The sequence below is a fragment of the Meles meles genome, chromosome 20 (genome assembly GCF_922984935.1).
Source record: "Meles meles chromosome 20, mMelMel3.1 paternal haplotype, whole genome shotgun sequence".
Lineage (NCBI taxonomy): Eukaryota > Metazoa > Chordata > Mammalia > Carnivora > Mustelidae > Meles > Meles meles.
The window spans coordinates 1,184,558-1,209,135 of record NC_060085.1 but is presented as its reverse complement, the minus strand read 5'-3'; the positions used below and the strand labels follow the sequence as shown (position 1 = coordinate 1,209,135).

The 24,578-nt window shown below is 65.8% G+C and overlaps 1 protein-coding gene across 1 annotated transcript; it reads left to right on the top strand.

Moving 5' to 3' along the window:
* The first annotated feature begins 374 nt into the window (after positions 1 to 374).
* On the top strand, positions 375 to 19,301 carry BTBD2 (BTB domain containing 2). Its single transcript, XM_045990764.1, has 9 exons — positions 375 to 817; positions 10,693 to 10,812; positions 13,870 to 14,026; positions 15,464 to 15,569; positions 15,659 to 15,856; positions 17,430 to 17,622; positions 17,703 to 17,790; positions 17,929 to 18,075; positions 18,257 to 19,301. The coding sequence occupies exons 1-9, from the start codon at positions 390 to 392 to the stop codon at positions 18,416 to 18,418; spliced, it is 1,599 nt and encodes a 532-aa protein (XP_045846720.1). The 5' UTR covers positions 375 to 389; the 3' UTR covers positions 18,419 to 19,301.
* Positions 19,302 to 24,578: the final 5,277 nt, after the last annotated feature.

Below are 24,578 nucleotides of genomic sequence, written 5' to 3'. Positions count from 1 at the left end.
CCCAGCGCAGCTCCCGATTTTGCCCCCCCCCGGTGACCCAAGGAGCCCGGACTCATGCTCTCCGACCTCCCCGTGTCCCCTCTGCGGAGCACTGGGGTGCCCGGACGCTACGGCCGCGGCCAGCAGTCCAGGGGGTCAGGCCCCGCCTGCCCTTCCCCTGCGGTGTCCGGCCCCGGGCGCGGCCCGTCTCTCCGCCCCTTCCGCCTGCCCGCCCCTCCTCCCCCTGCCCGCCCCCTCCCCGCCCCTCCGCCAGCCCCTTCCCCTCGCCCCGCCCCTTCATATCCCCTCCCTCTCCCCTCCCCTCCGCTCCCCTCGCCCCGCCCCTCGCCCCGCCCCTCCCTCTCCCCTCCCCTCCCGTCGCCCCGCCCCGCGGCCGCCGCACCGACAAGATGGCGGCGGGTGGGAGCGGCGGGCGCGCGTCGTGCCCGCCGGGGGTCGGCCCGGGCGCGGGGGGCGGCCCCGGGCCCAGCGCCAACGCCGCCCCCGCCCCCGGCAACGCGGCCGCCGCCGCCGCTGCCGCCGCCGCCGCCGCCGCCGCCGCCGCCGCCCCGGCCCCCGCCGCCCCCGGGCCGCCCCCCGCGCCGGGGCCGGGGCCGGGGCCGGGGCCGGGGCCGGGCGCGCAGGCCGCGGCGGGCGCGGAGCGGGCGGCCGAGGAGCCGGGGGCGGCGGCGCTGCTGCGCGAGCCCGCGTACAACTGGCAGGCCACCAAGCCCACGCTGAAGGAGCGCTTCGCCTTCCTCTTCAACAGCGACGTGCTCTGCGACGTGCACTTCCTGGTGGGCAAGGGGCTCGGCGCGCAGCGCATCCCGGCGCACAGGTGGGCCGCCCCGGGCCCGCGCCCGGCCCCGGGATCCCCCCACCGGCCCATCCCCGGGACCCAGCCGCTGCAGGGACCGGCCGCGCCAGCTCCCCTGAGCCCCAGCGCCCCTGGGACCCTGCGGCCCCATCCACCCCTCAGCCCTCCCTGGCCCTGGGACCGCCCCCCCCAGCGGAGTCCTGCCCGCCAGACCCAGCCACCCCCACCGTCCTGCCCCAGGGACTCCTGCACCACGTCCCCCATCCTCCGCCGCTGCGGACCCCCAGGCCCCCCCAGACCCCGCACCTCTTGAACCCGGGAGCCAGATTCCCAAACCGCATAACCCCCTGGGTGATGCCAGTTCTGTGACCGCCCAGCCCATGTCTGCCCCGGCCTCCAGGCCTTGTCTCTGTAAAAGGGGGCATTGTTGGCCCAGGTCCGGCCCCCCTGCCACTCTCCTGGGTGCAGCCCCCAGACCCCCGGCGGGGTGGGCCCGATGTCAGACCCCCGTCCACTCCCGGTCTCGCTGACTCTGCTCCCCTTGGCACTCCAGGGAGCTGGGGCGGGGGTGGGGGGACTTGCTGGGAGGCCTCCATCGGGGGAGGAGGATGGGGGGTGTCTTGCCACTGGCCTGGAATGTTCCACAGCGAGCTTCCTCCCAGCCGTCCTGACATGGGGCCTTTATTGAACCTGTGTCTTTGAGATGTTTCTCTCTGGCTTTCTCTTGGTTATGTACGCGCAGCGGGATTTAGATTTCTGTCTGCAGAAGGTTCCAGGCCTTCCGTTGGGTCCCCGGGACCTCTCTCCCCCGTGTGCGAGCAGCCACATGGGCCTCACCCCTGCCTGGTGTAGGGGGACTGGTGCATGGGCGGGTGCCTCCCAGAACCCCACCCCGCCCCAGGCCTCCCGCATGTCCATCCGATCCGCTCAGCCGTCTGGCCCTTAAAGCTGCTCCCCCCACCCCACCCAGCTTCGGGGAGCTCACCTCATGAGCTCCTGCCCGCCTGACCCACGCCCTTTGGGGATGGGGCCCCGTGGACGCGGCTGGAAACCCCACGGGGTGGGGGGGCCTCGGGGGGAGTGACCGGCCGCCCCGCGTGCCCCTAACCTTAGGACGTGTAGTCGAGGGTGCGTGGCTGTTGGTGGTGGTGAAAGGATGGGGAAGGTGGACATGGGACCCCCAGAGAAGTCCAGGAAGGGTGTGGCACGCTGGGCTCCACAGAAGGGCTGGGAGCGAGGGCTCTGGCAGGAAGGTCAGCCTCGTGTGGTGCTCGGTGAGCTTTTCTGGGAGCAGGAGGGACATGTGGCCCCGGCAGAGGATGGGCGAGGACAGCAGGGATCCTAGCCCTGAGCCAGTGCCAAGCGGGACGTGGGGGCGGGGGGAGGCCTGGGGACCAGAGGGGCTGGGCATGCAGCAGGTGCAGGGGGCACGGTGGGGCAGAGGGACAGCGTCTGCTTTGAAGGGGGGGCCTGGCTGTGGATGCAGCCTGAAGGCGCTTGGTGGGGACCCTAGAGACAGCCGGTGCGGGTCCTCTCCCTGGTGGGCTGGGGTGGCAGCTTGGTGGGGAGGAGAGTGGGGGGCTGCGGTGGTGGGTCCCTGGACCCTGGCTCCAGCATCCTGGGGAAGGACAGGTGTGGCAGGGACGCGTCCAGGGCCGAGACACCTGGCGGGGAGACGGCTGGAGGCCCCGTGGGTCTGGGGTCTGCAGCGCGCGGGGACAGAGCCGTGGGAGGGGACGGGGCGGCCTGGGAGAGGTGTGGGGAGGAGAGTGGGCTGGTGCTGAGGAATGGCTGTGAGGAGCCGCCCGGAGAGTGGGGTCTGGGCACGGGCGGGGCGGCCTCCCGGTGGACATTCACCTCCAGACCAGCCCTCCCGCTGGCCCGTGGCTTCGTGCACCGGCAGCCTCACGAGTCCCGAGTCCCCGGGGAGCCTGGGCCCCCGGCTCGCCTTGCCGGTCCGGGCGGTGTCTGTCGTGCCTGGGCCCCAGAGACTCCGGAGCACGTGAGTTTGATTGCCAGACAGGGTCCGGGTCGGGCTGACGGCACTCTTCTCATCCCCTGTGCCCCGGCATTGGTGCCCCACCCTTTGGCCGCTGCTGATAGAAGGTTCTAGTTCTTTTTCTTTCTTTTCAGCCTCTGGGTTGTGATTTTGGGTGCAGGGTGAAGTTTCCCCGCAGTGATCACGTGGATCACTGCCCGGCGAGTGGCCCGGGGCGTTCTGGGCCTCGGTTTCCCTACCTGTGAACTGGGTCTGACCTCTCAGACGCCTCCAGCCCAGGACTTCCAGGAGGATCGACTTGGTGACCCCACCAAGTGCTTATCGCAAGGGTCCAGGGCGAGCGTAATCCGGGGCATGAGGTCAGCAGGCCAGGGGCACTGTAGGGAGGGGCAGAGGCTCAGTACCCCGGGGCCCCACTGGTGTGTGCCGGTGCTCCCCGCCCGGGCCCAGGTCCTAGGAAGTGATGGTCACCTCACTGTGGGGAAACCCGGCGCACCCCGCTGAGCCAGGGGTCAAGGTCAACTTCAGCGTGATGTTGAGCGCCGTCAGGGGCTCCTGATGGGTCAGGCCGGAAGGGTACCTCGCCTCTGTGTTCTTCCCCAGCGTCGTGGGTTGAATGGTGGCCCCCGGAAAGGCGTGTCCACACCCCGGTGCCTGGTACCTGTGAATGGGGCCATATTTGGAAAAAGGGACTTTGCAGATGGGGTGAAGTTCAGGGTGTCAGAGATCACCCTGGAGTATCTGGTGGGCTTTAAGCCCGGTGACAAGTGTCCTAAGAGACACGGAGGGGAGACAGAGGAGAAGCCCCCGACCACCACAGGAAGCAGGCACGGGAGCGCTGTGGCCACAGGCCAGGGGAGCCCTGGGGCTGTCCTGCGGCTGGAGGAGGCAGGCAGGACCCTCCCCTGCAGCCTCCCAAGGGCCCTGCTGCCCCTGCACCTGGGACTTCTGGCCTCCAGGACTGGGAGAGGGTGGGATTCTGTTGTTGAGAGCCACCCGTGCGTGGGAGACCGGGGTTTCCAGGCTGACCCCAGGATAGCCCCCGACAGACCCAGATCGGGCTCATGCGGCGGGACACCTGGCCAGGCGTCCTGGAGACTGTCAAGGTCACGAGAAGCAAGGAAAGGTGGAGATCTTGCTGTATGCTTGGGGTCCCTAAGGAGGCGGCCAGATGCCGTGTGGGTCCCTGCTGTGTCCTGCCGCAGAGGGGGGTTTGTGCCCCTGCTGAGACCCACGCCAGAAGGCAGATGGGGGGGGGGGGGCTTGTGCGAACGGGAGGAAGTCCCTCGGGCTGGGCCCGCCCCCGCCCCAGGCTCAGGTGGGCATGGGCTGACCTGGGGTGGGGGACAGGAGGGCCCTGGACCCTTGTCCGGAGGCTCTGCTTGGCCTTCACCCTGTCCCCTTCCCCTCACGCGTGTCCTCCTGACCTCGCCACGATGCGTACGGCCTTCGCGCTTGCCAGTGACTCGTTCCTGGCCCTCCCTGCTGCCTTCCAAGCCCCGGGGAAGGCCGGGCGTATAGCAGGTGCTCAGTCACTGCAGGGCCGCTGACCTGCCCGAATCAGAGGTCTCGGCGCTGCGGAAGCCCTGGGTGTCTGACACTCCCGCAGTCGGTGGCTCAGACGCCCGGGTTCCTCCCGTCGCAGAGAACGGAGCCCTGCAGGGAGGGCCCACGGGGAGCGGTGAGAGGGGTCTCGGGTCATCGACTGTTCTGCTCCCAGAACGTGGTGATGACTGGCCGTACCGTCTGTTCGGAGAACTGCCGAGGCCCTAGTTCTTTGTCCAGACTCTGAGCTGGTCGCCCACTGACCCTTCTGTCACTGATCACCTCCCCGCCCCGCCCCTGCCGGCAGACAGTCACGGACACGAAGCGCTGGTGGGATGCACCCCTGGGCCGCCGACACTCCGGCCTGGCGCCGGCAAACTTTGGTAAACGGCCACACAGCCTCCGTCCCAGTGCTTGCTTCTGCCCGGCGGGACAGAGCGGGTGTGGGCAGCGCATCAGTGACCGAGCGCGGCCGTGTTCCGAGAAAACTTTATTTGCAGAAACGAGCGGTGGGCTGGTCTGCCGGCCCCAGGCAGACTCCTGGTTCCTTAGATCTCAGCTGCCGCAGGAGTTTGCCCGGAGGACGGGTCCACCGGTGGTACCAGGCCGGAGAGCGACGGTCGGGGTGGGGAGCGTCTGGCAGCGGGAGCCCTCCGCTTGCTCAGGCCGTTGTCCGGGTTCGCAGGACGGTTGCGGGGTTTTCTACAACGGCTTTTGCACATTTATGGCTGATTTTTGCTCACTTCTTTTTCTCTGTTGTGCATAATCTTCATTATATTTTTCCAGCAGGTTCTTGCTGGGAAGCATGTTTATTTCTGTCTGATTTGAGCGATGTCTGTCCGAGCCCTTGTGCTAGTGATTGTTGGGTGGATTCTGCGGTCCGGCACCGTCCGAAAGGCTTTCCTGTGATGACGGGCACGTTCCAGAGTCACGCTGTCCGGCGCTCGCTGCCCGTGGCCGCTGAGCCTTCGAAATTCAGCTGTTGCGATGGAGGGATTGAATCTTGAATTTCATAGAAAGATGTTATTTGTTTGAGAGAGAGAATGAGCACGAGCAGCAGAAAAGAGAAGCAGGCTCGCCGCCGAGCAGGGAGCCCGACGCGGGGCTGGATCCCAGGACCCCGGGGTCGTGGCCTGAGCTGAAGGCAGAGGCTTCACCCACCAAGCCCGTAGGTGCCCCAGTGAAACCTTCAGATTAAAAAAAAAAAGGTTTTGGGGGGATTTCTCTCTGCTGTTGTTTTCAGTACACTGAACCCTTGAGCCATGGCGGGGCTGGGGCTCTGGCCTCCCCCAGCCAGAAATCCACGTGTAACGGTCCACCCTCCAAACCGCCCCCACTGGTAGCCGAGTGGGGGCCGCAGGCCGTGCAACGCCCGAGCAGACGCTTTGTCTGCCATGAGCCATGTTCTGAGGATCAGGAGGAGAAAGGACGTGGGCAGCCCTGTGCTGGGTTCGCGGAGGAACACCCGCCTGGGTGTGGGCCCCTGTTGGAGGCCCAGCCACTGTTACCTGTTTTCAATTTTAATTTTATTTGTTTATTTATGGACGACAGAGGCAGAGGGAGAGCCCCCAGCAGGCTCCTTACTCCATGTGCAGCCCGAGGCGGGGCCCGATCCCATGACCCGGACGGGAGCCAAAACCAGCCCGAGGCTTAACCGGCGGAGCCCCCCAGTGTCCCCACTCAGTACGGTTATGGCTGGGTAACTCCCGCAGCTGCTGAATTCCGTGCAGGGGCAGACGGCGCTGCGTCCGTGCCGCGGGCTGCGTCCATGCTGCGGGCGTCCAGCTGCCCTGGCTTCTGCGCGGCCGGGCGCGAGTCTGCGGGTGGAGACGCGGGTTCTTTCCTCTGGGGTGGACCTGGGAGCGGACGGCTGGGGTTGGGGGGAGCCCTGACATTAGACGGTTGGAGAAAGCGCTAGCTTGGGGCTCCCCGGAGGTCTCCGTTGTTCCACTCGGGTCATGATCCCCGGGTCCTGGATCCATATCTCCCCCCCCCCCCCCCCCCCCCCCCCCCCCCCCCCCCCCCCCGGTCAGGCTCCCTGCTGGGCGGAGTCTGCTTGTCGGGCTCTCTCTGCCGCTCCCCCTGCTTGTGCGCGCTCTCTCAGATAAATAAAATCTTTTATAAACCGAGAAAGCACCAGCCTGCTTCCCTGCGCGTCTGCACCGTCTGCCCCCGCGATCTTGGCCTCGCGGCTTTGCTGCTCCCTCTGGTCTGCCCAGGGGTCACTGTGCCTTCCCTTCAGGGTGTGCTTCGCAGGGGCTGGTTCCCCTGTGCTTGCGGGTGTCCCCCTCCTCCTCTGTCTGAGCTGCCCTCGCTTGTTGGCGTAAAACCGTTCTGAACTTCTTCATCGTCTTGAGGGTCCGTGGCGACTGCCCACCTGGCCGCTGACCCCGGCGGCTTGCGTCTCCTTCATGGGCGGCTGGCGAGGTCCCGCCGTCCCCTTGCCCGTCTGCTTCTCGCTTGGGGTTGGGTCCGCTCCGTGCTCGCTGGCCGTCGGGATGTGGCTCCCTTCGCCGTGTCCCGGGCTTGGCCTCATGGACTCGTGACACCCGTGGCGGGGGGTGGTCTCCCAGGTGGGCGGGGTTTCCCGTGCTGCTGTTCTCGGCGTCCTGCGGCTCCTTGTTTGCAGAGCGCGCCCTGGCTGCCGTCAGCCCCCGCCGTGGGCCCATCGGGCGACCGTGGCATGTGCGCGTGGAGGCCCCCAGATCTGGTTCGGTCGGGCCAGCCGTCCCGCGGTTTGTGCGCCACTCCGCCAGCCTTCTAGAACGGCCTGAAGGTCCAGCCCTGGTTGTCTGTCCGGTTGTCTCTCCGTCAGCGCTCGGTTTCTGTGTCTGGGGCGCCCGTTGCCAGGGCTGCCGGTCGCCGACGGTGCCCCGTTGCTGGCACCCCTGCCCCCAGAGCCCAGGAAGCGCGGTGTCCGGCGAGAGCCTCATCGGGACAGCTATCGTGCCGGCTTCCCGCCGCTGTGCTTGTGGCCTGTGCCTTCCTCACCCCCGCAGCCGCTCCCGCTGCATCTTTGGACGCACGCCAGTGCCTGCGTCCTTCCCAGGGCTGCTGGCCGGGAGCGCTGTCCCCTCTAGGGGCTCTCCCTGGGGGACACCGAGGCTCCTCACACACCCTGTGTCTTCTCCGTGCTGCCACTGGCTGTCGCGCTGGGGGGCGAGGATGCCCACCGGACGCCGGGCGGTGGTTTTCCGCGTGGGTGAGCTGGACTTCTAAAGGGAGGGCTGCGCCTTCCTCCTGGTACCCGCTCACCGGCTCTGTGCTCGTTCTGCCTTTGTGCAGTGAATACGTATAGTGTCCCACACGCATACTCTGTCGAGGCTCACGGCGCCCCGGCCTTGGCCGTCCCACATCCCCCGTTCTGTGTCCCTGTCCCACCTCCCTCTCCCGCTCGGAGCCTTTCTCTGCTTTGTGTCCCCACGAGACACTCCAAGTGTGTCTCGTGCTTTCCCCGCTCTGGCCCTGGACTCCGCTACGTCCCCAAGGAGCTGGTCCCGTTGGTCCGTGTGGGACGCAGACACTGAGCTCCGGGCGCTGGGCGTCCCCTCGCCGCCAGAGTGTCCGAGCGTGGAGCCCTTCCCAGTGGACGAGCTGCCCCCTGCCCCGCTTTAGTCCTGTGTCTGCGTCCACCTGCCCGAGGCACAGGATGACCCGCTGCCCCCAGGTCAGCACCCCAGAATCCGTCCCCCCACCGCACCTGTTGCCCCTTCGTCCTCGGAGGAGAGCCGGGCGCACCCCTTCCACGACACACCTGCTTTGTGGCACAGCCCCAGGACCCGCGACGCTCCGCTTGGGAGCGAGACAGGACGCGCAGGGGTGCGGCCCCCCGGAGGCGGGCTCCTTGAGCGGCCCCTCGCCTTTGTGCGCGGCTCTCTTGGCCGGCACCCCCTTTCCCAAAACAGTCGGGTGTTCCCGCGCCGTCGGGGGTCTTATCCGTGTTCCGTCGTCTTTAAAGCTTTTCAGTCGGGGTAGAACGTGCACAGGACGAGGGTCACCGCCTCGACCGTCTCTGCGCGCACGGCTCGGCAGCGGGAAGCACTCACACCCCCGCCCTCCGTCTCCAGAACCTTCCATCCCCCACACGGAGACTCCGTCCCCACGAAGCACGGACCCCCCAGCCTTGCCCCAGCCCCGGCCCCCACCCTCTCCTCTCTGTCTGCGTGGACGGGACTCCTCTGGGCCCTCCTGGGAGTGGGGTCCTGCGGGACGGGTCCTTCCGGGTCTGGCCGCGCTCGCTGAGCCCCGTGTCCTCGGGGTCCCTCCGCGTCATGACAGGGGTCAGGGTCCCCCCCTTCCTGAGGCTGGACCGTGTTCCCGCGTGGGGACGGACCACAGCGTGTGTCCTTCACACACTGAGGACACTGGGACGCTTCCCCTTCTGGCCGCGGTGACCCACGCTCTGTGAACACAGGCGTGCGGCGTGTGTGGACACGTGTGCGGCAGGAGTGAGACTGCTGGGTCCCGTGGTAGCTTGTGTCCAGCCCACAGAGGGCCCACCGGACCATCTCCACAGCGACCGTGTGACCCGCGTTCCCGCCAGCTGTGTGGGGGCACGTCCTGCGACAGTATCACATCTCGCCACGGCCCGCGTGGCTCACCCCAGCCGTCTCTGTGGGCCAAGGTGGCGTCCCCCTGGGGGGCGGATTGGCGCTTGGAGAAGGGAGGCCAGCGCGGTGACGAGGGGCTGGAGGCGCGAAGGCGTCTGAGCCCGGGGGCAGGAGACGGGCCGACCCTCCTCAGACCCGGCGACCTCTCTAGGGCGCGGGCTTGGTGGCCCTGCCTGCTGGCGAGGACGCGTGAGGTCCGGGTCCACAGGTGTCTGGCACGCGGCGTGGACACACGAGGTGCCGTCCGTGGCCTCTCGCTGCGGCATCCGACCGTCTCCCGGCCGGGACCGAGGTCCTTGCTCACAGCCGGGACACGGGAGCAGGAAGGCTCTGGTTACAGGACGCAGGAGCGCAGCGAGGGCCGGGGCCACTGCCGTCGTTGGGGACGTGTCCGAGGCCAGCCGCAGCCGAAGCCAAGCCTGCGGGCTGCGGGACCACAGACACGTTTCCTGTCCCCATCCTGGGGGCCAGACATCCGAGGTCAAGGTGTGACGAGGAGGTCCCTCCCGCCTCTCCTCGCTCCCAGAGGCTCCAGGCGCCGCCCGTGTCTGCCTCTCACCACGAGCTTCGCCCAGTGTCTGCGTCCCAAAGTCCCCTCTTACAAGGACACGGGTGTGGGACTAGGGCCACTCTGCCCCCTGTGACCTCACGTGAACCAGTCACATCCACGAAGACGATTTTCAAGGCCCCGTTCTGGCTTTTCGGGGGGATGTGACTTTTAGGGGAGGCTGTTCTCCCCATTAGACTCGGTTTCGTACCTGGTCCTCTGTCTCGGGTCCAGTCTCTGGATGGGCTCAAGCCCCATGCCGCGTGGGGGCCCCTCCAAGGGCCTGGGAGGTATGGCCCAGGATGGAGGGGAAGGTGGGAGCTGGGGAAGGCCGTCCTTCTCCCCGTAAAGAGTCGGGGCTGCCCAGCCTGGGATTCGCGGGGGGGCCGTGGGCAGGCAGAGGCTGGAAGGAGGATGTGGGGGCCACTCTGAGCCCCGCATGCATCACGACGGGGACCCCAGGACTGGGTGTGATGCGGGGGCCTCGTGGACCCGGGGCGGGTGCTCTGCGGCGGATGGGCTGCAGGGTGAGCCCTGGAGGCTGGGGGTGGACAGCACAGAGCGGCGGCCCCGTAGACTGCTCCGGCTGGGGTCACAGCTTGGAGGACGGGGTGGGGGTGCCTCGCTGCTTGTCCTCACCCCCTGGGCCTTCCAGTCTTTATGCTGAGAAGCTGCGGGCAGGTGGGTCCCCCGTGGTCACATCACACTGGATGAACCCTTCAGCCTCACAGCTCCCACCTCCTAACACTGGCCCATGCTCCTGCCGTTCCCTGGGTCCCAATGCTCTTCCCTGCAGCCTCCACTCCACTCCACTCCCATGTCCCTGCAAGCCTTCCTGGACCCTCGCTCCCATCACGGCCTGCGTGCGTCCAGCCCCACAGCCAGGCTGTCTGTGCACCAAACCTGCGTCTGCCTCCCTCCAAGACGGCCGGGACCCTGGTGCCCCCAGCCCGAGAGGGGGCGTGGGGGGGGATGGGGAGACGCCGACAGCCCGAGCGGGGGTGGGGGGACGGGCGCACGGGGACAGGGCCTCAGGGCACCGACTCTTGCCACTGCGTGGCCGCATAGCCTCGCTCCTCCGCTCCTCCCTCCGGGAAGCGTCTGCTCCTGCAGCAGCTCCTGGGGACAGTTGGGCCCCCGACAGCCCCGACTCGGGTGACGGGCAGAGCGTAACTGGGCTCTTCTGTGCCGCCAGGTTCGTGCTGGCCGTGGGCAGCGCCGTGTTCGACGCCATGTTCAACGGCGGCATGGCCACCACGTCGGCCGAGATCGAGCTGCCCGACGTGGAGCCCGCCGCCTTCCTGGCGCTGCTCAAGTAAGACTCCCGGGCCCTTCCCGGCGGGGCGGGGCTGGGACGGCGCGGAGACCCCCGACGACCGCGCCCCCAGGGCCCCCTTCCGTGCGTGGCGGGGGGCCTGGTCTGGGCGTGTCACACGCGTGGCCTCACACCCCGTGGGGCCTCCTGCGTCTGGTCCCCTCCCTGCACGCCGTGGGCTCGGGGGCCGTCCCTGGGGCTGCGTCCACGTCCCTGTTCTCATTGGCGGTCAGCAGGGTTTGTGGAAAAGCAAGATAATGGGAGAACCTTCCATCCCGCCTCTCGTGTTTGCCCCGTGAGCCTGGAAATTCCCTCTCAAGCGCCTTTGCCTCGGAGCGCTGAGTGCCCGGCATGGGGCTGCCCGCCCCCGGCAGGGGTGAAGCGGGGCTGTGGGCTGCCCGGGCTCTTCACCCCCCTCTGAGCACAGGTCTCTCGCTTCTAGAAATGCAGTCGTAGATGACGGTGCAGAACTTTCCAGACTTCCCAGCAGTTAGAGCGCCTTTTTTTTTTCTTTTAAGATTTTATTTATTCAACAGAGATCACAAGCAGGCAGAGAGGCAGACAGAGAGAGGGTGGGGGAGCAGGCTGAGCAGAGAGCCCGATGCGGGGCTCAATCCCAGGACCCCGAGATCATGACCTGAGCCGAAGGCAGAGGCCTCACCCGCTGAGCCTCCAGGCGCCCCTAGAGCGCCTTTTAAAGCGCAGTTCGTTCTCTCTACCAGCGTGAAGATGGTGCAGAGTCACACAGGGAGATGCGGGGTGGGGAAGGAGGGAAGGAAAAGGAAAAAGTGAAAGTTCCAGCAAGCGTGAAGGACAGAGCGAGCGGCCCCCAACTGCTGTGTCCAAGGCCACGCAAGTGCTGGCCGCGCTCCAGCCCGCAGCCCCTCTGCCCCTCGGGGCCAGCCCTCCCGCTGCCCGCCACTCACTGAAGCCCGGTCCCTGGATGCCCCTTAACCTTTGACTCTGAACGGTTGGTCCTTCGCCACTCCCAGCGTCTTCCCCGATGGCAAGTAGCACTTTGGGGAACAGTCTCATGGATTTGTCATCGTGTAACTTCTCAGATTGCTCAGCCCAGGGGCCGATGGGCTCCGTCTGTCCATCTCCACCACTCCCCCCGCCGCTGGGAGTGTAAAAGCAGCCGTGGGGGGTTGCTGTGTCAATAAAACTTTATTTACAAAAACAGGTGACAAAACCATTTTGAGCTATCACTCCGTACCCGGGCAACTATTACGAAACCACAGAAAAACACAAGAGAGCTGACTAGATTAGTGGGGGGTAGGGGCTGGGACCCCGGTGCAGGCCCAGTGGGAATGTGAGACCCGGCTGCGTCGGCGGGGGACGGGCCGGAGCCCCAGGAGGTTTCCGCGCGAAGCCGCTGTGTGGCCCAGCACTTGAGCTGCCGGATGTCTGTGCGGGAGCCGAGAGCGGGGACTCCGACATGACCTGTGCACCCGTGTTCCCCACGCGAGTGTCCACCCGTGGGTGCAGGGGAAACACCACGTGTCTGTCCACACGCTAGAATGTTAACGCGGAGGGACCCCGAGGACACGGGCTCCGCGAGGGCAGCCAGACCCAGAAGGACCCGTCCCGCAGGTGCCCCTCCAGGAGGGCCCAGACGAGTCCCGTCCACACAGAGAGGAGGGGTGGGAGCCGGGGCTGGGACAGGTGTGGGGAGTCCGTGCTTCAGGGGTCAGAGTCTCCGTGTGGGGAGATGGAAGGTTCTGGAGACGGAGGGCAGGCGGTTGCAGGACGGGGTGAGTGTGCCTCTGGCGGCTGAAGCACCTAAAAATCTTACGGTGCTGTGCGTCTGTTTAACGTTTTATCTAAGTAATTTCTTTTTTTAAAAGATTTTATTAGAGAGCAAGAAAGAGCATTGGGGGGGGGGGGGGTGGGGGGAGAAGCAGGCTTCCCACCGAGCAGGGAGCCCGATGCAGGGCTGGATCCCAGGACCCCGGGACCATGATGTGAGCGGAAAGCAGCTGCTCAGCGTCTGAGCCCCCCCCCCCCCCCCCCCCCCCCGTTAAGCCACTTGCAGCTCTGACGTGGGGCTCGAGCTCACGAGCCTGAGATCAGGAGTTGCACGCGCTCTTCTGACTGAGCCCACCAGCCCCGCCTTGCTGGGTGAAGTTTATCGTAATTAGAAAAAAAAACCAGAAAGGGCGCCTGGGTGGCTCGGTTGGTTAAGCGACTGCCTTCGGCTCAGGTCATGATCCCAGCGTCTTGGGATCGAGTCCCGCATCGGGCTCCCAGCTCCATGGGGAGTCTGCTTCTCCCTCTGACTTTCTCCCCTCTCATGCTCTCTCTTTCTCTCAAATAAATAAATAAAAATCTTTAAAAAAAAAAAAAAAACAGAGATGTCCGTGTCCGTGAGAAAACGGGAACAGGTGGTGGGTTGCAGTGTGCGGGACCCTGGCCTCGACGGCGGCGGGGGCGGTGCTGCTCCGCTCACCCTCCCTGCTCGGCTCCGGGTCCGGCTACTGCTGCGGAGCTGCCCCGCTCAGAGGGTCGCCCGGGCCTCGCTGCGGTGCCCGGCGGTCAGGTGCCTGCCCTCCTTGGTCGGGGTCCCGCTGAGCGTGCGGGACCACAGCTGCTCGTGCGTGGGGCTCTTCGGCTTCTGGCACATTCTCGGGGACGGAGGGGGGCCGCGCATGGGCGTAGCCCCCCTGGCCTGGCTCTTGGGGCTGCGTCCCTGTGCATCTGGCGGGCGTCGGCCGGTTCCGACCTCTCCATGCCGCAGGCCGCACGTCCCCGTTCAGAGTGCGGAGGTGGCCGCGAGGCCCGGTGCCCAAAGCTCTGGCCGCCCCCGGGCAGACCCCACCGCGGGGGCCTTGGGCAGAGTTGGGGGCCTTCCGCGCTGGTGCCCCGGCACGGGGCCGCCCCTCGGGGACAGAGGGGCTGGACTGTGGGTGCGGTAGCCCCTGGCTGGTCCGGGCAGGTAAGGGTCTTGGGCAGGTCGTGTGTGCAGGTCACAGGGCGACGCACCCGCTCGTTCCGGAGGGCTCCTGGGGCTGGAGCGCTGCTGCCCGCCCGTCTGACGGTCCTCATGTCCTGTCTTAGGTTTCTGTACTCGGATGAGGTTCAGATCGGACCCGAGACGGTCATGACCACGCTGTACACGGCCAAGAAGTACGCGGTGCCCGCGCTCGAGGCCCACTGCGTGGAGTTCCTCAAGAAGAACCTGCGGGCGGACAACGCGTTCATGCTGCTGACGCAGGTGCGCGGGGCGCGGGGCGGGGGCAGGGGCGGGGCAGGTGAGGGCGAGGTGCCGGAGGGCAGGGGAGGATGATGGGAGCAGGCGAAGAGGAAGGCTCACGGGCCGGCGAGAAGCGGGTGCTCCAGAGAGGGCGCGGGTGAACGGGGGCTGGGGGTGCGAGGCCGGATGAGAAGGCCGGTGCGCGGGTGCTGTCCCGCGAAGGCCTGGGCGGGGGGATCAGGTGAGGACGCGGGTGGGGCTGGGGCGCGGGGTGGAGAGGGCGGTGGGAAGGTAAGGACGCGGGGGCGCAGGGTTAGGCGAGGACGCTGTGCGGGCGGGTTAGGGCGCGGACGCAGCGGGAGGCGGGTGAGAACGCAGGTGCGCGGTACCGGCCGGGACCCTGAGACCGGGCGCAGGTGTGCTGCTGGGGAGGGCAGGTGAGGGCGCTGGGACGGTGCGAGGACCTGGGTGGGCGGGGACGCTGAGACCAGGCGACACTAAGGCGCATGGGGGTGGGGGGGGCAAAGGCCCGGTCGGGGGGAGTCTGAGGAGGGAGGTGCACGGGGGCGGGGGCGGGACGTGGGTGGGCATGGGGGGGGGCGAGGAGGGTGTGTGGGACGCGGGAGGGCCGGGCGAGAAGGCAGGCCTGCGGGGCTTAGGGGAGGACGGCTGGGGGTGGACCTCTGAGTGTTTGACGTCCCTTAAATTTTGTGGCTGAAGGAGAGCTTTCCTAGGCTCTTCCTGGCCTGGACCTTTCCGGCAAGGTGCCTGGCACGGGTTTGGCCAGAGATTTCCCAGCTGCATTCTGATGCCCTTTTTCAGGGTCCGGTGTGGGAGGGGCTGTTACCGTCCTAAGAGTTTCTTGGAGCAGGTCCCTTGCAGGGTCTGTGCTCGCAGGCGTGAGAGTGTGGCTGGCGTGGCCACAGGGACTGGAGGCAGGGAAGGATGGGGACACAGGCGGGTAGGGGACAGGGCCGCCCCCCTCCCTGGCTGGCCCGGGCTCAGCCTCACGTGGGGTGTGGCAGGGCCAGAGCCAGGCCTGTCGGGTGGCACCGAGAGCCGTCGCCCTGTGGGTGGTGCCGACCAGGCCCCAGGCAGGGAGAGCACGTGCCACGTACCAGGTGCAGGGCTCCTGCTGGGCAGAAGGAGCCGGAACGTCTTCGGCTCCGTTTCCGGCATCCCGCGCGCAGGTTCCTGATGGAGCAGTCTTGGCTGGTCCGAAGGGCGAGGCTTCTCTGTCCGCTGGCCGCCTGTGGCCCTCTCCCCGGGCCTTCCTGCCTTCCCAGGGGCCTGGCCCGCCCGCGGGTCCCATGTCTGCCTTGGAGGCGTGGATCTCGCGGAGCTCGAGTCTGTGCGGCCCCCGTGGCCGCGAGACGTGGAATTCAGGACTGCGTCTGGGCCCGAGGGGCGTCCAGGGTTCCCGCGTCGGCCGTGCGCTGACGCCCGCCCTCTCGCCAGGCGCGGCTCTTCGACGAGCCACAGCTGGCCAGCCTGTGCCTGGAGAACATCGACAAGCACACGGCGGACGCCATCACCGCCGAGGGCTTCACGGACATCGACCTGGGTAAGGCCCTGGTCGCTGGGGCGTGTGGCCGCAGTGGCCGGGGAGGGTGGCCCGGCGACCCCCGCAGAGCTGGTCCCCTCCCCGCACAGACACGTTGGTGGCCGTGCTGGAGCGGGACACCCTGGGCATCCGGGAGGTGCGCCTGTTCAGCGCCGTGGTCCGCTGGTCCGAGGCCGAGTGCCAGCGGCAGCAGCTGCCCGTGACGCCCGAGAACAAGCGCGAGGTGCTGGGCAAGGCCCTGGCCCTCATCCGCTTCCCGCTCATGACCATCGAGGAGTTTGCCGCAGGTAATGGGGAGGGGGTGGGGGCCGCTGGGCAGGAGCACGACCCCCCGGGTCGCCAGGTGTGACCCCGAGCCAGCTACGGGAGCCGGGGGCGGGGGCGCTTCTCCACCGAGGACACCCTGGCCGGGTTCACGTGGACAGCGTGGCCCGCGTGCCAATGTGTCAAGACCAACACCCCCTGGGCGGCACCCACCGGGCTCCCTGCCCCCCCCCCCGTCCCGCGTGTCTGTGCGCGTGTCTGTGCGCGGGCTGGGCCGCCGCGGGCCCCCGGCTTGGCTTCACGTCCTGGACAAGCCTGCAGTGGGCGGGAGGAGGCTGGGCTCGCGCCGACGCAGTGGCGGCCCCACCGTGTGGACGTGTGGACACCGAGCTGCCGGCCTCCCCTCCGGGGCCGGCGGGTCCCGGGTGAGGCTCCCGGGCCCAGCCGCGCGGCGCGGCCCCGGGTGTCTGTGCACCCCGCTCCCTGCGTGGCTTGCCAGATGGAGCAGCTGCGGTAAAGAACTGTGAGCCCGCGTGTCGTGCACGCACAAGCCAGGACCGCCGTCTCCTGCGGAGTAGTTGTCTTGAGCGTGGGGTTCGGGGCCGGCTGTGACGTCCGAGCCCACATCGCGCACCACCGAAGGCGTAGTGAGTGCCTCTCCCGTGCCAGGCAGCGGCAGTACGTGGTGACCACGGGGGCCAGGGCGCTCCGGATGGCGCCAGGCTGTGTCGGGCGGGGGCGGCCAGGGGCCCAGACCTTGTTCCATTCCCACACCCGCGGGAGCCTTGTTGGGACCCCTCCCGCTGCAGCTTGGCTCGCACCCCCAAAACTGTTCTCCTGAGGTCCCCCGCCCGCCAGACCATACTCCCCTGGGTGTGGGGTCTCGCTGCTTCCTGTACCCCTCCCCCTTGTGAGGCCCCCCAGGCCGCCCTGCTCTGCCTGATGCCTGCGGTCCCTGGGAACGATCTGTGTGTGCCGCGGGGTCGGGTCCGGCCTTCTGGCCCTTTGTCGCTCCGTGCGTTTTAGAGAAGGACCGCCCCTGCTTCTGTGTCCCCCCGGAAAACGAGACTAGGGACAAGTCGGGAAACACCGCGCCCGGAGGCTCCGCGGCCGACCACACTGCGGCCGAGGCCTGATGTCCTTTTCCTTCTGCATTTCCTACGCAGAGATTAAAAAGAACCGTGTCAACTCTGTTCACGCTGTATCTTCCTTACTCCCCCAGAGCTGTCCCCGCGGGTCCCGGGGCCACGCACAGGCCTGTCACCAGCCCGCGGAGACCAGCTCCCCGGCGAGTCGATGGGCCCGGCCGGCTCACCGCCCCCACCGCGCGCCTCTAGGTTGCCCGGCCCGGACCCCGGCCGGCTGGGGCAGACAGCGGCCCCTCGTGAGCCTGGGCAGGGCGGCCGTGGCTCTGCGAACAAGGGCTGCCCCTCAGGGCCGCTGCTTAATGGGCGACCCCGGGGCGGGAGGGGCCTGTGGCCCCGGGAGCCAGCGGATCGGACGCCCCCGCAGAAGCCAAGGCTGCCCCCCCCCCCCCCGTGTCCTCACCTCCGAGGGCCCCCGCCGCGGCCCGACCTCCGCCCCCTGTGCCCACAGGGCCCGCGCAGTCCGGCATCCTCGTGGACCGCGAGGTGGTCAGCCTCTTCCTGCACTTCACCGTCAACCCCAAGCCGCGCGTGGACTTCATCGACCGGCCGCGCTGCTGCCTCCGCGGGAAGGAGTGCAGCATCAACCGCTTCCAGCAGGTGGAGAGCCGCTGGGGCTACAGCGGGACCAGCGACCGCATCAGGTGGGCCGGCGGGCCGGGGGCGGGGCCGGCGGGCCGGGGCCAGGGGCCGCAGCTTGACACCTGCTCTGTTCACCGCCCAGGTTCTCGGTCAACAAGCGCATCTTCGTGGTTGGCTTTGGGCTCTACGGCTCCATCCACGGGCCCACGGATTACCAAGTGAACATCCAGGTGCCCACCCCGTGGCCTGCCCCCCCCATCAGCCTGCTCGCGGGGGCACGAGCCGACTCGGGGGGCCTCCGTGGGGTCTTGGGAGGGCCACGGGGGGTGCGCCTTGGTGAGCAGCGCCCGCTCCCCCCGCCCCCCCAGATCATCCACACGGACAGCAACACTGTTCTGGGCCAGAACGACACGGGCTTCAGCTGCGACGGCTCCGCCAGCACCTTCCGGGTCATGTTCAAGGAGCCGGTGGAAGTGCTGCCCAACGTCAACTACACGGCCTGCGCCACGCTCAAGGTGCGCCCCTCCCGGACCCCGCCAGGACCCCAGCCCCTGTCGTGGGGCTCTAGGGTGTGGCCATCGCCCCAGGCGCGGGGGGGGGCTGCCACCCCGAGGCCTCCAGGAGGACTCACTGCCTTGGGAGAGGCCCTGCTGGGGCCCCGGGGTGCCTGACTGCCGGAACCCCACCCACCCCCAGGGCCCGGACTCCCACTACGGCACCAAGGGCCTGCGCAAGGTGACCCACGAGTCCCCCACGACGGGGGCCAAGACGTGCTTCACCTTCTGCTACGCGGCCGGGAACAACAACGGCACGTCCGTGGAGGACGGCCAGATCCCCGAGGTCATCTTCTACACCTAGGCCCCCAGGCCCCCGAAGCCACCTGAGGCCAGCAGGCCGCGCCCCCATCCCAGGCCGTGCTCCCCGCGGCCCCCACGCTGTGGGCACGCTCCATGCCACGTTTCTGGGCGTCAGGAGAGGGTCACTCCCTGAGGGGAGCCTGGCGGCCTGCTCAGAGGAGCCGGGCAGGAGCGGGGAGGCCTTCCTGCGGGACTCAGGAGGCAGGGCCGGCCTGGACCCACCCTGAGCGGAGGGGCCGCCGGGTCCTGGGCACAGGAGTCCTGCACGCTGTCCCTGCAGCTCCGGGCCGCCTGACCGACGTCCTTACCACGGGCTTCGGCCGGGACCCCGTCTCGTGTTTGTTCTGTCCCCCCTGCACACGGCAATGCATTCTGGGTTCCCATTCCTCGCATGGGGGGCGTTCGCAGGGGCGCCCCTAGTGCATTGGCTTGGGGTCTCGTGTTCTGGTCTGATCACTGGGGATGCTCAGGCCACCCCGACCCCGGGCCCCAGCACACTGGCCTTGGTCCTCCCTTGAGGCCCTGCAGGCTGGCGCTCTGCCAGGCCACCGCAGCCGTCCCGCCCCTGCAGCCACAGGCATGGACCACAGGCCCCGTCTGCCCGGGTGAAGCCGTGGGTCTGCCGTAGTGGCCAGGTCCCCGGCTGGCCCACCCCCCACCCTGTGCGTACGGCAGCCCTGCCCCCCCCCCCGCAGCTCCCTCCGAGCAGGCGCTGTGCCCAGAGGTGCGGGAGGGCGGAGCCCCGCCCCCAAACCCTGCTGCACCCCACCATGTGTTCCCCCCGTGATTCCTTCTGGAAATTGTCCTCCCCAAAGCCATGGAAGGTGTGCTCTCCTCACACCGTGCCCCCACATGATTTTTTTAAATAAAGGATAGAAACGTAATGGCCCTGACCCGCGGGCTTCTTCCTGCTGGAGGCGGCGGCCCGGGAGCCCCGCTGCTCTGAGAGCGGGCCCTTCCCTGCGGCCGCGTCCCCACCATGAGACTGGGTGGCCCGGGGAAGGTTCTGCCCGTGTCTGGAATCGCGGTCTCCTGACACAGGTGTCCCTGCCCTGGGCACCCTCCCCATGCCCTCTGTCGTCTGCGTAAAGCTCTGGTCTGCCCATCTGGGGACCCCAGGGAGGCTCTGCCGAGCCCACCGCGACCACGCCTTGTTGTCTCTGCCCCTGGCCCGGAGCGTGGCTGGCACACAGGAGGTCCCTAGGCCGTGCCATGCAGCGTGGGTGACCTGCCCTGGTCCCTCGCCTGGCTCTGCCCCATTGGTCAGATGATCCCCGAGAACGGGCAGAGAGAGAAGGGCCCAAGAGCTAAGAATTTTCCAGAATGAATAAATACATCAATCCTTGCATTTAAAAATCTCAGAAACTCAGTGAGATTTAAAAACCACACTTACTCAAACTGCTAGAAACCAAAGGAAAAAAAAAGCAGGAGAGGGGCACCTCAGCTCAGCCGTTTAAGCATCTGACTCTTGGTTTTGGCTCAGGTCATGATCTTGGGGTTGTGCGGTCGAGTCCTGCGTCGGGCTCTGTGCTCAGTGCGGCATCTGCCGGATGTTCCCTCCCTGCCTCTGGCCCGCCCCTAACTCGTCAACACACGCTCTCACTCTACCATAAATAAATCCGTAAAGAAACCACACAGAAGGGGCGCCTGGGTGGCTCAAAGGGTTAAAGCCTCTGCCCTCAGCTCAGGTCATGATCCCAGGGTCCCACGTCAGGCTCTCTGCTCTGCAGGGAGCCTGCTTCCCCCTCTCTCTGCCTGCCTGCCTCTGTCTATAAAATAAATAAAATCTTTAAAAAAAGAAAAGAAACCACAGAGAAGGAGCTACCAAACCAGAAAATGTGCCCTTCGAAACTGAAAGACAAACGAACACGAACAGCAAGACGGGACCGAGACCATGTCAGTCATGTTCCCCACACACACGTCTACACTGCAGTTGAAAGGAAGACGGTCCGACTGGACACGAAACCGAAACTAAACTAGTTCCTGATCACACGAGTCTCACTTTGTTACAAAGAAACAGAAAAACTGAAGATAAAAGGTAGTAAGTTTCACTACGCAGACCCTGACCTTACCAGAAAGACTGCAAAGACCTAAGGGCAGCACGTGGCCCTGGAGGCGAAGCCCATCTTGCAGGGTGGAGGGGTCAGCGCGACAGGAAGGAGCGGCTGTGGTGTGCGCACCGGAGTGCGTGTGCAAAGTAAATGCGGAGACGCAGAGTCGGCAGAACGGAACGGGGAGAGGTTTATTCCGAGCTGGAAACGAACACCAACACGCCCCTCTCCACGAGCAGGACTGCACCCGGTCGGCACCGAGGGACGCTGCCTCCCACGGCAGGGCAGTCAGACTGGAAACCAATCCAGGGGGATCAAAGCATGTTTACATAAACACAGGCTAAAAAGCCATATGGAAATGAGGAAATATTCTGAACTGAACGATACTCTGATCACACTATACCAAAATCGTAAGATCCCGTCAAAGTGGAATTGGGGAAATTGATATTTTATGCACAGGTAGAAAAACCAAAGGTCTAAGTTTTCAATTTAAGAAACCGGAAAATGAGGGGCACCTGGGTGGCTCAGTGGGTTAAGCCGCTGCCTTCGGCTCGGGTCATGATCTCAGGGTCCTGGGATCGAGTCCCACATCGGGCTCTCTGCTCAGCGGAGAGCCTGCTTCCCTTCCTCTCTCTCTGCCTGCCTCTCTGTGGTTTCTCTGTCAAATAAATAAAATCTTAAAAAAAAAAAAAAAAAAAAAAGAAACCGGAAAATGAACAGCAAATTTGATCCCCAAAGTGGGAAACAATATACTGAGACCAAACTTGAAGCAGAAAACAAATGAAATACAAACACAACCATTAGCTGGTTTTTTGCTGGAATCCTAGCAAAAACCAAAAACTTTTTTAAACACAAAATCCAAGAGCGATGTCCGGACTGAGAAGGAGGCAGCACTACACACCCTACGGGTCGTGAGGACACGGCGCGAGGGTTTTCTGGTGAGGGTACAGGCCATCTGCACGCCCGCGTTCGGTGCAGCCTCACCGGTGACAGGGAAACGAAGCGTCGTGCGTGGAAGGAGGAAGGAGACGTGTGCAGCGTGCGGTATCAGCCTCTCCTTCCAAAGGGAAAGTTCCGCCATTTGCAGCAACGCGTGACGTCGCGCGCACGGAGGCTGTGCGCGGTCCTACACGCGGCGTCTCGGCTACAGCCGCTGCCGTGAGATCAGAGAGCATCCTGGTGGCCAGGGCTGGGCGAACCGGGCAGATGCTGAAGATACGCACGCGCTCGGGGTGCCCTGTGCAGCCCAGTGACGACAGCGCAGGCCAGCAGAGCTGCCACAAAGGGCCCCGTGTCCTCACCATGCGCACACCGTCCACCCTGGGAGCTGAGGGGTGTGTCAGTCACCCTGGACCGGGGCGGGGGCGCATCAGCGTCCTCTTGTCCGCACGCCATCGGGCCACAGCGGACAGCCTAAAGTTAACGTTGAAAGAAAACCTATCAAAGGGACATGGATGCCGAGGAACCTAGAGGGGCTGGGTTTCAGGAAGAGCCACTGCCCGGCGGGCAGAGGCCAGCAAGTGGCCCCCCAGAAGCATGTGCCGAGCTGGGCCGTGGTCAGGACACATTCTGCCCGAGAGAAGCCGGCTGGGACTGGCGGCGCCCGTGTGTGCCGGCAGAACCAACCAGAACCTGGAGGAGCTCGGAAAATGGCAGGTTTTCTCCCATGGACTGTGCTTAGTCTGGCCTGCTGGTGCAGCGTGGGTGGGGTGGAAATCTGTGGTCCCTCCGTGCTTGGAAATCAGAGTCCTGCGAGAACTCGGGGCTGGCAATAAAAACAAGCTCAAGACACGAACAAAGTTCAAGACCTGTGAGCTGGAGGCGAGCCAAAGTCCAAGTGGAAACGCAGCCTGATGAGCCTGACTAAGGCCTCATCCAGGCCGGCAGGCTGGGCAGAAGCGCCCTCTGGCTCCGCAGTGTTCAAGCACAGTGTTTGCGACGCAAAACAATTCTGAAACGTGAAGGAGAAAAATGAAATATATAGTCGAGCGAAAAAACCACCACAGCCTCTAGAAGCAGATCTACAGGGGCCCCAGATATTGAAAGTAGAGGTCAGGGGCGCCTGGGGGGCTCAGTGGGTTAAGCCTCTGCCTTCAACTCAGGTCATGGTCTCAGGGTCCTGGGATCGAGCCCCGCATCGGGCTCTCTGCTCAGCGGGGAGCCTGCTTCCCTTCCTCTCTCTCTCTGCCTGCCTCTCTGTCTACTTGTGATCTCTGTCTGTCAAACAAATAAATAAAATCTTAAAAAAACACAAAAAACTAGAGGTCGAGGGCGGTTAAGGCGTTAAGGAACACGGAAGCCAGTGGGGGTGAGGGATGGCGGAATGGACGGTTTCAGTAGAGAGAGAAACTCTACAAACACAAGTGACAATTCTGGCACAAAAAACATCTAAAAGAATATATTGGGGGCGCCTGGGTGGCTCAGTCGGTTGGGCATCTGCCTCCGGCTTGGGTCACTCATGATCCCAGGGTCCTGGGAGGGAGCCCCATGCTGGGCGCTCTGCTCAGCGGGGAGCCCGCATCTCCCTCTGCAGTCAAATGCTCTACCCCTGAGCTATACCCCCGTGCACCTCCCTCTGCCTGCCGCTCCGCCTCCGTGCTGTCATATAAACAAAACCGTAAAACAAAACAATTAATAAATTGGATGCCTTAAGAGCACACAAGGCACGACAAAAAGTCAGGGCTGGTAACTCCAAAGACGTGTCAAAATAAGCCAAACTGGAAGCACAAAAGAGAAATAGGAGGAGGAGGAGGAAACCATAAAACAAACCCGGCAGAGCATCAGAGCCCTCTGGGGTCAGGTCACGTGGTCGGACACAGAACTGGAATCCTGGGGGCGGGGCATCGGGAAAACACGCTTGCTGGGCTACACGGCGGCAGCCGGCTAGAGCTGATGCAAGACACCGACCCCCAGATCCAAGGAGCCAGCAAGTCCTGCAGGACGAAGACAGACAACCACGCGCCACCGCCACACAGCTCCCACGCGGAGTCACGGGCGGCAGACAAAAACGTCCAGGACTTGAAGGGCACAATGATGACTCACACCAGAATCAGCCGAATGACATCTGGAAAATGCTGGCGAGCAAAAAACCCCAAACGCCCCCCAAAAACCCGAACCCACCTGCCCACCTGAAATCCCATCCCCAGCAGCCTGTTCTCAGGCGCCAAATGTTGAGACTTTGTTGCAAAAACCCACACGCCCAGCACCTTTAAAGGCAGCCCCCCAGGCTGGAAGGAGGCCGAGCCCCGAGCCCCTGGCGAGCGGGGAGGCAGCGCGCACACGCGTGCACACGGAGCACACACACGTGAACGGGTGCTCACAATCACGTGACGCAAATATACCAGGGACCAGAACACCACGACTCTGCTCAGACGGAAGCGGCAGGTACGGCACCGAAGCAGGGTGGGCGGGAACGGGCCCCATGGTGCTGCATCCCTGCACCCACCCGGCCGCTCCAGACCCGGGGCCACTGGCTCGACAGCCCGGGGCGCCCGCCGCCGTCCACTCTGGGGCTGGCGTCCGGCTGCGCTACCTGCCTTCTCTCCCCGGTGTCCGTGGCCCCCACGGTCACCGCCCTCCATGCTCCCGCCGGGCCCGCACAAGGCACAGCGCTGCACACGGAGCCCCACCACGGAGCGGGGCCTGGCGGCGCCGACCCTGCACTCATGCATTTTAGAGTCGCCTCCGGCCGGCAGCTCACCCGGACCAGCGGCACCGCCGAAACTGTCGCCTCGCCAGGAGATGCCTTGTCGTGGCTGTTCTCTGCGTCCCGCAGGCGCCCATTCAGTGTGGGGGTTGGCGCTGTCCCTCCACCCGGAATGTTCTCTCCCGCAGAGGCTTTCAGCGCTCCCCAGACTTGCTTCTCCACGGGCTCTGCCGGGGCGGCGCTCCCCGGCGGCCTCTGACTTCCTCCTGCCGCGCCTTGGCTCCCTCTGTCCCCTGCTTCCAGGCCCCTTCGCGGACGCTGGCCCCTGCGGCCTCTCTCTCGTTTCCGCATTCCTCTTCCCCGTCCATTTCCTTCGGAATTCAGGCTGTTTCCGCTTCCGGTTCTGTCCATGTCTTCAGTTTTTGAATTTCTGATCCAAGATGACTTTTCGCACAAGTCTCCGA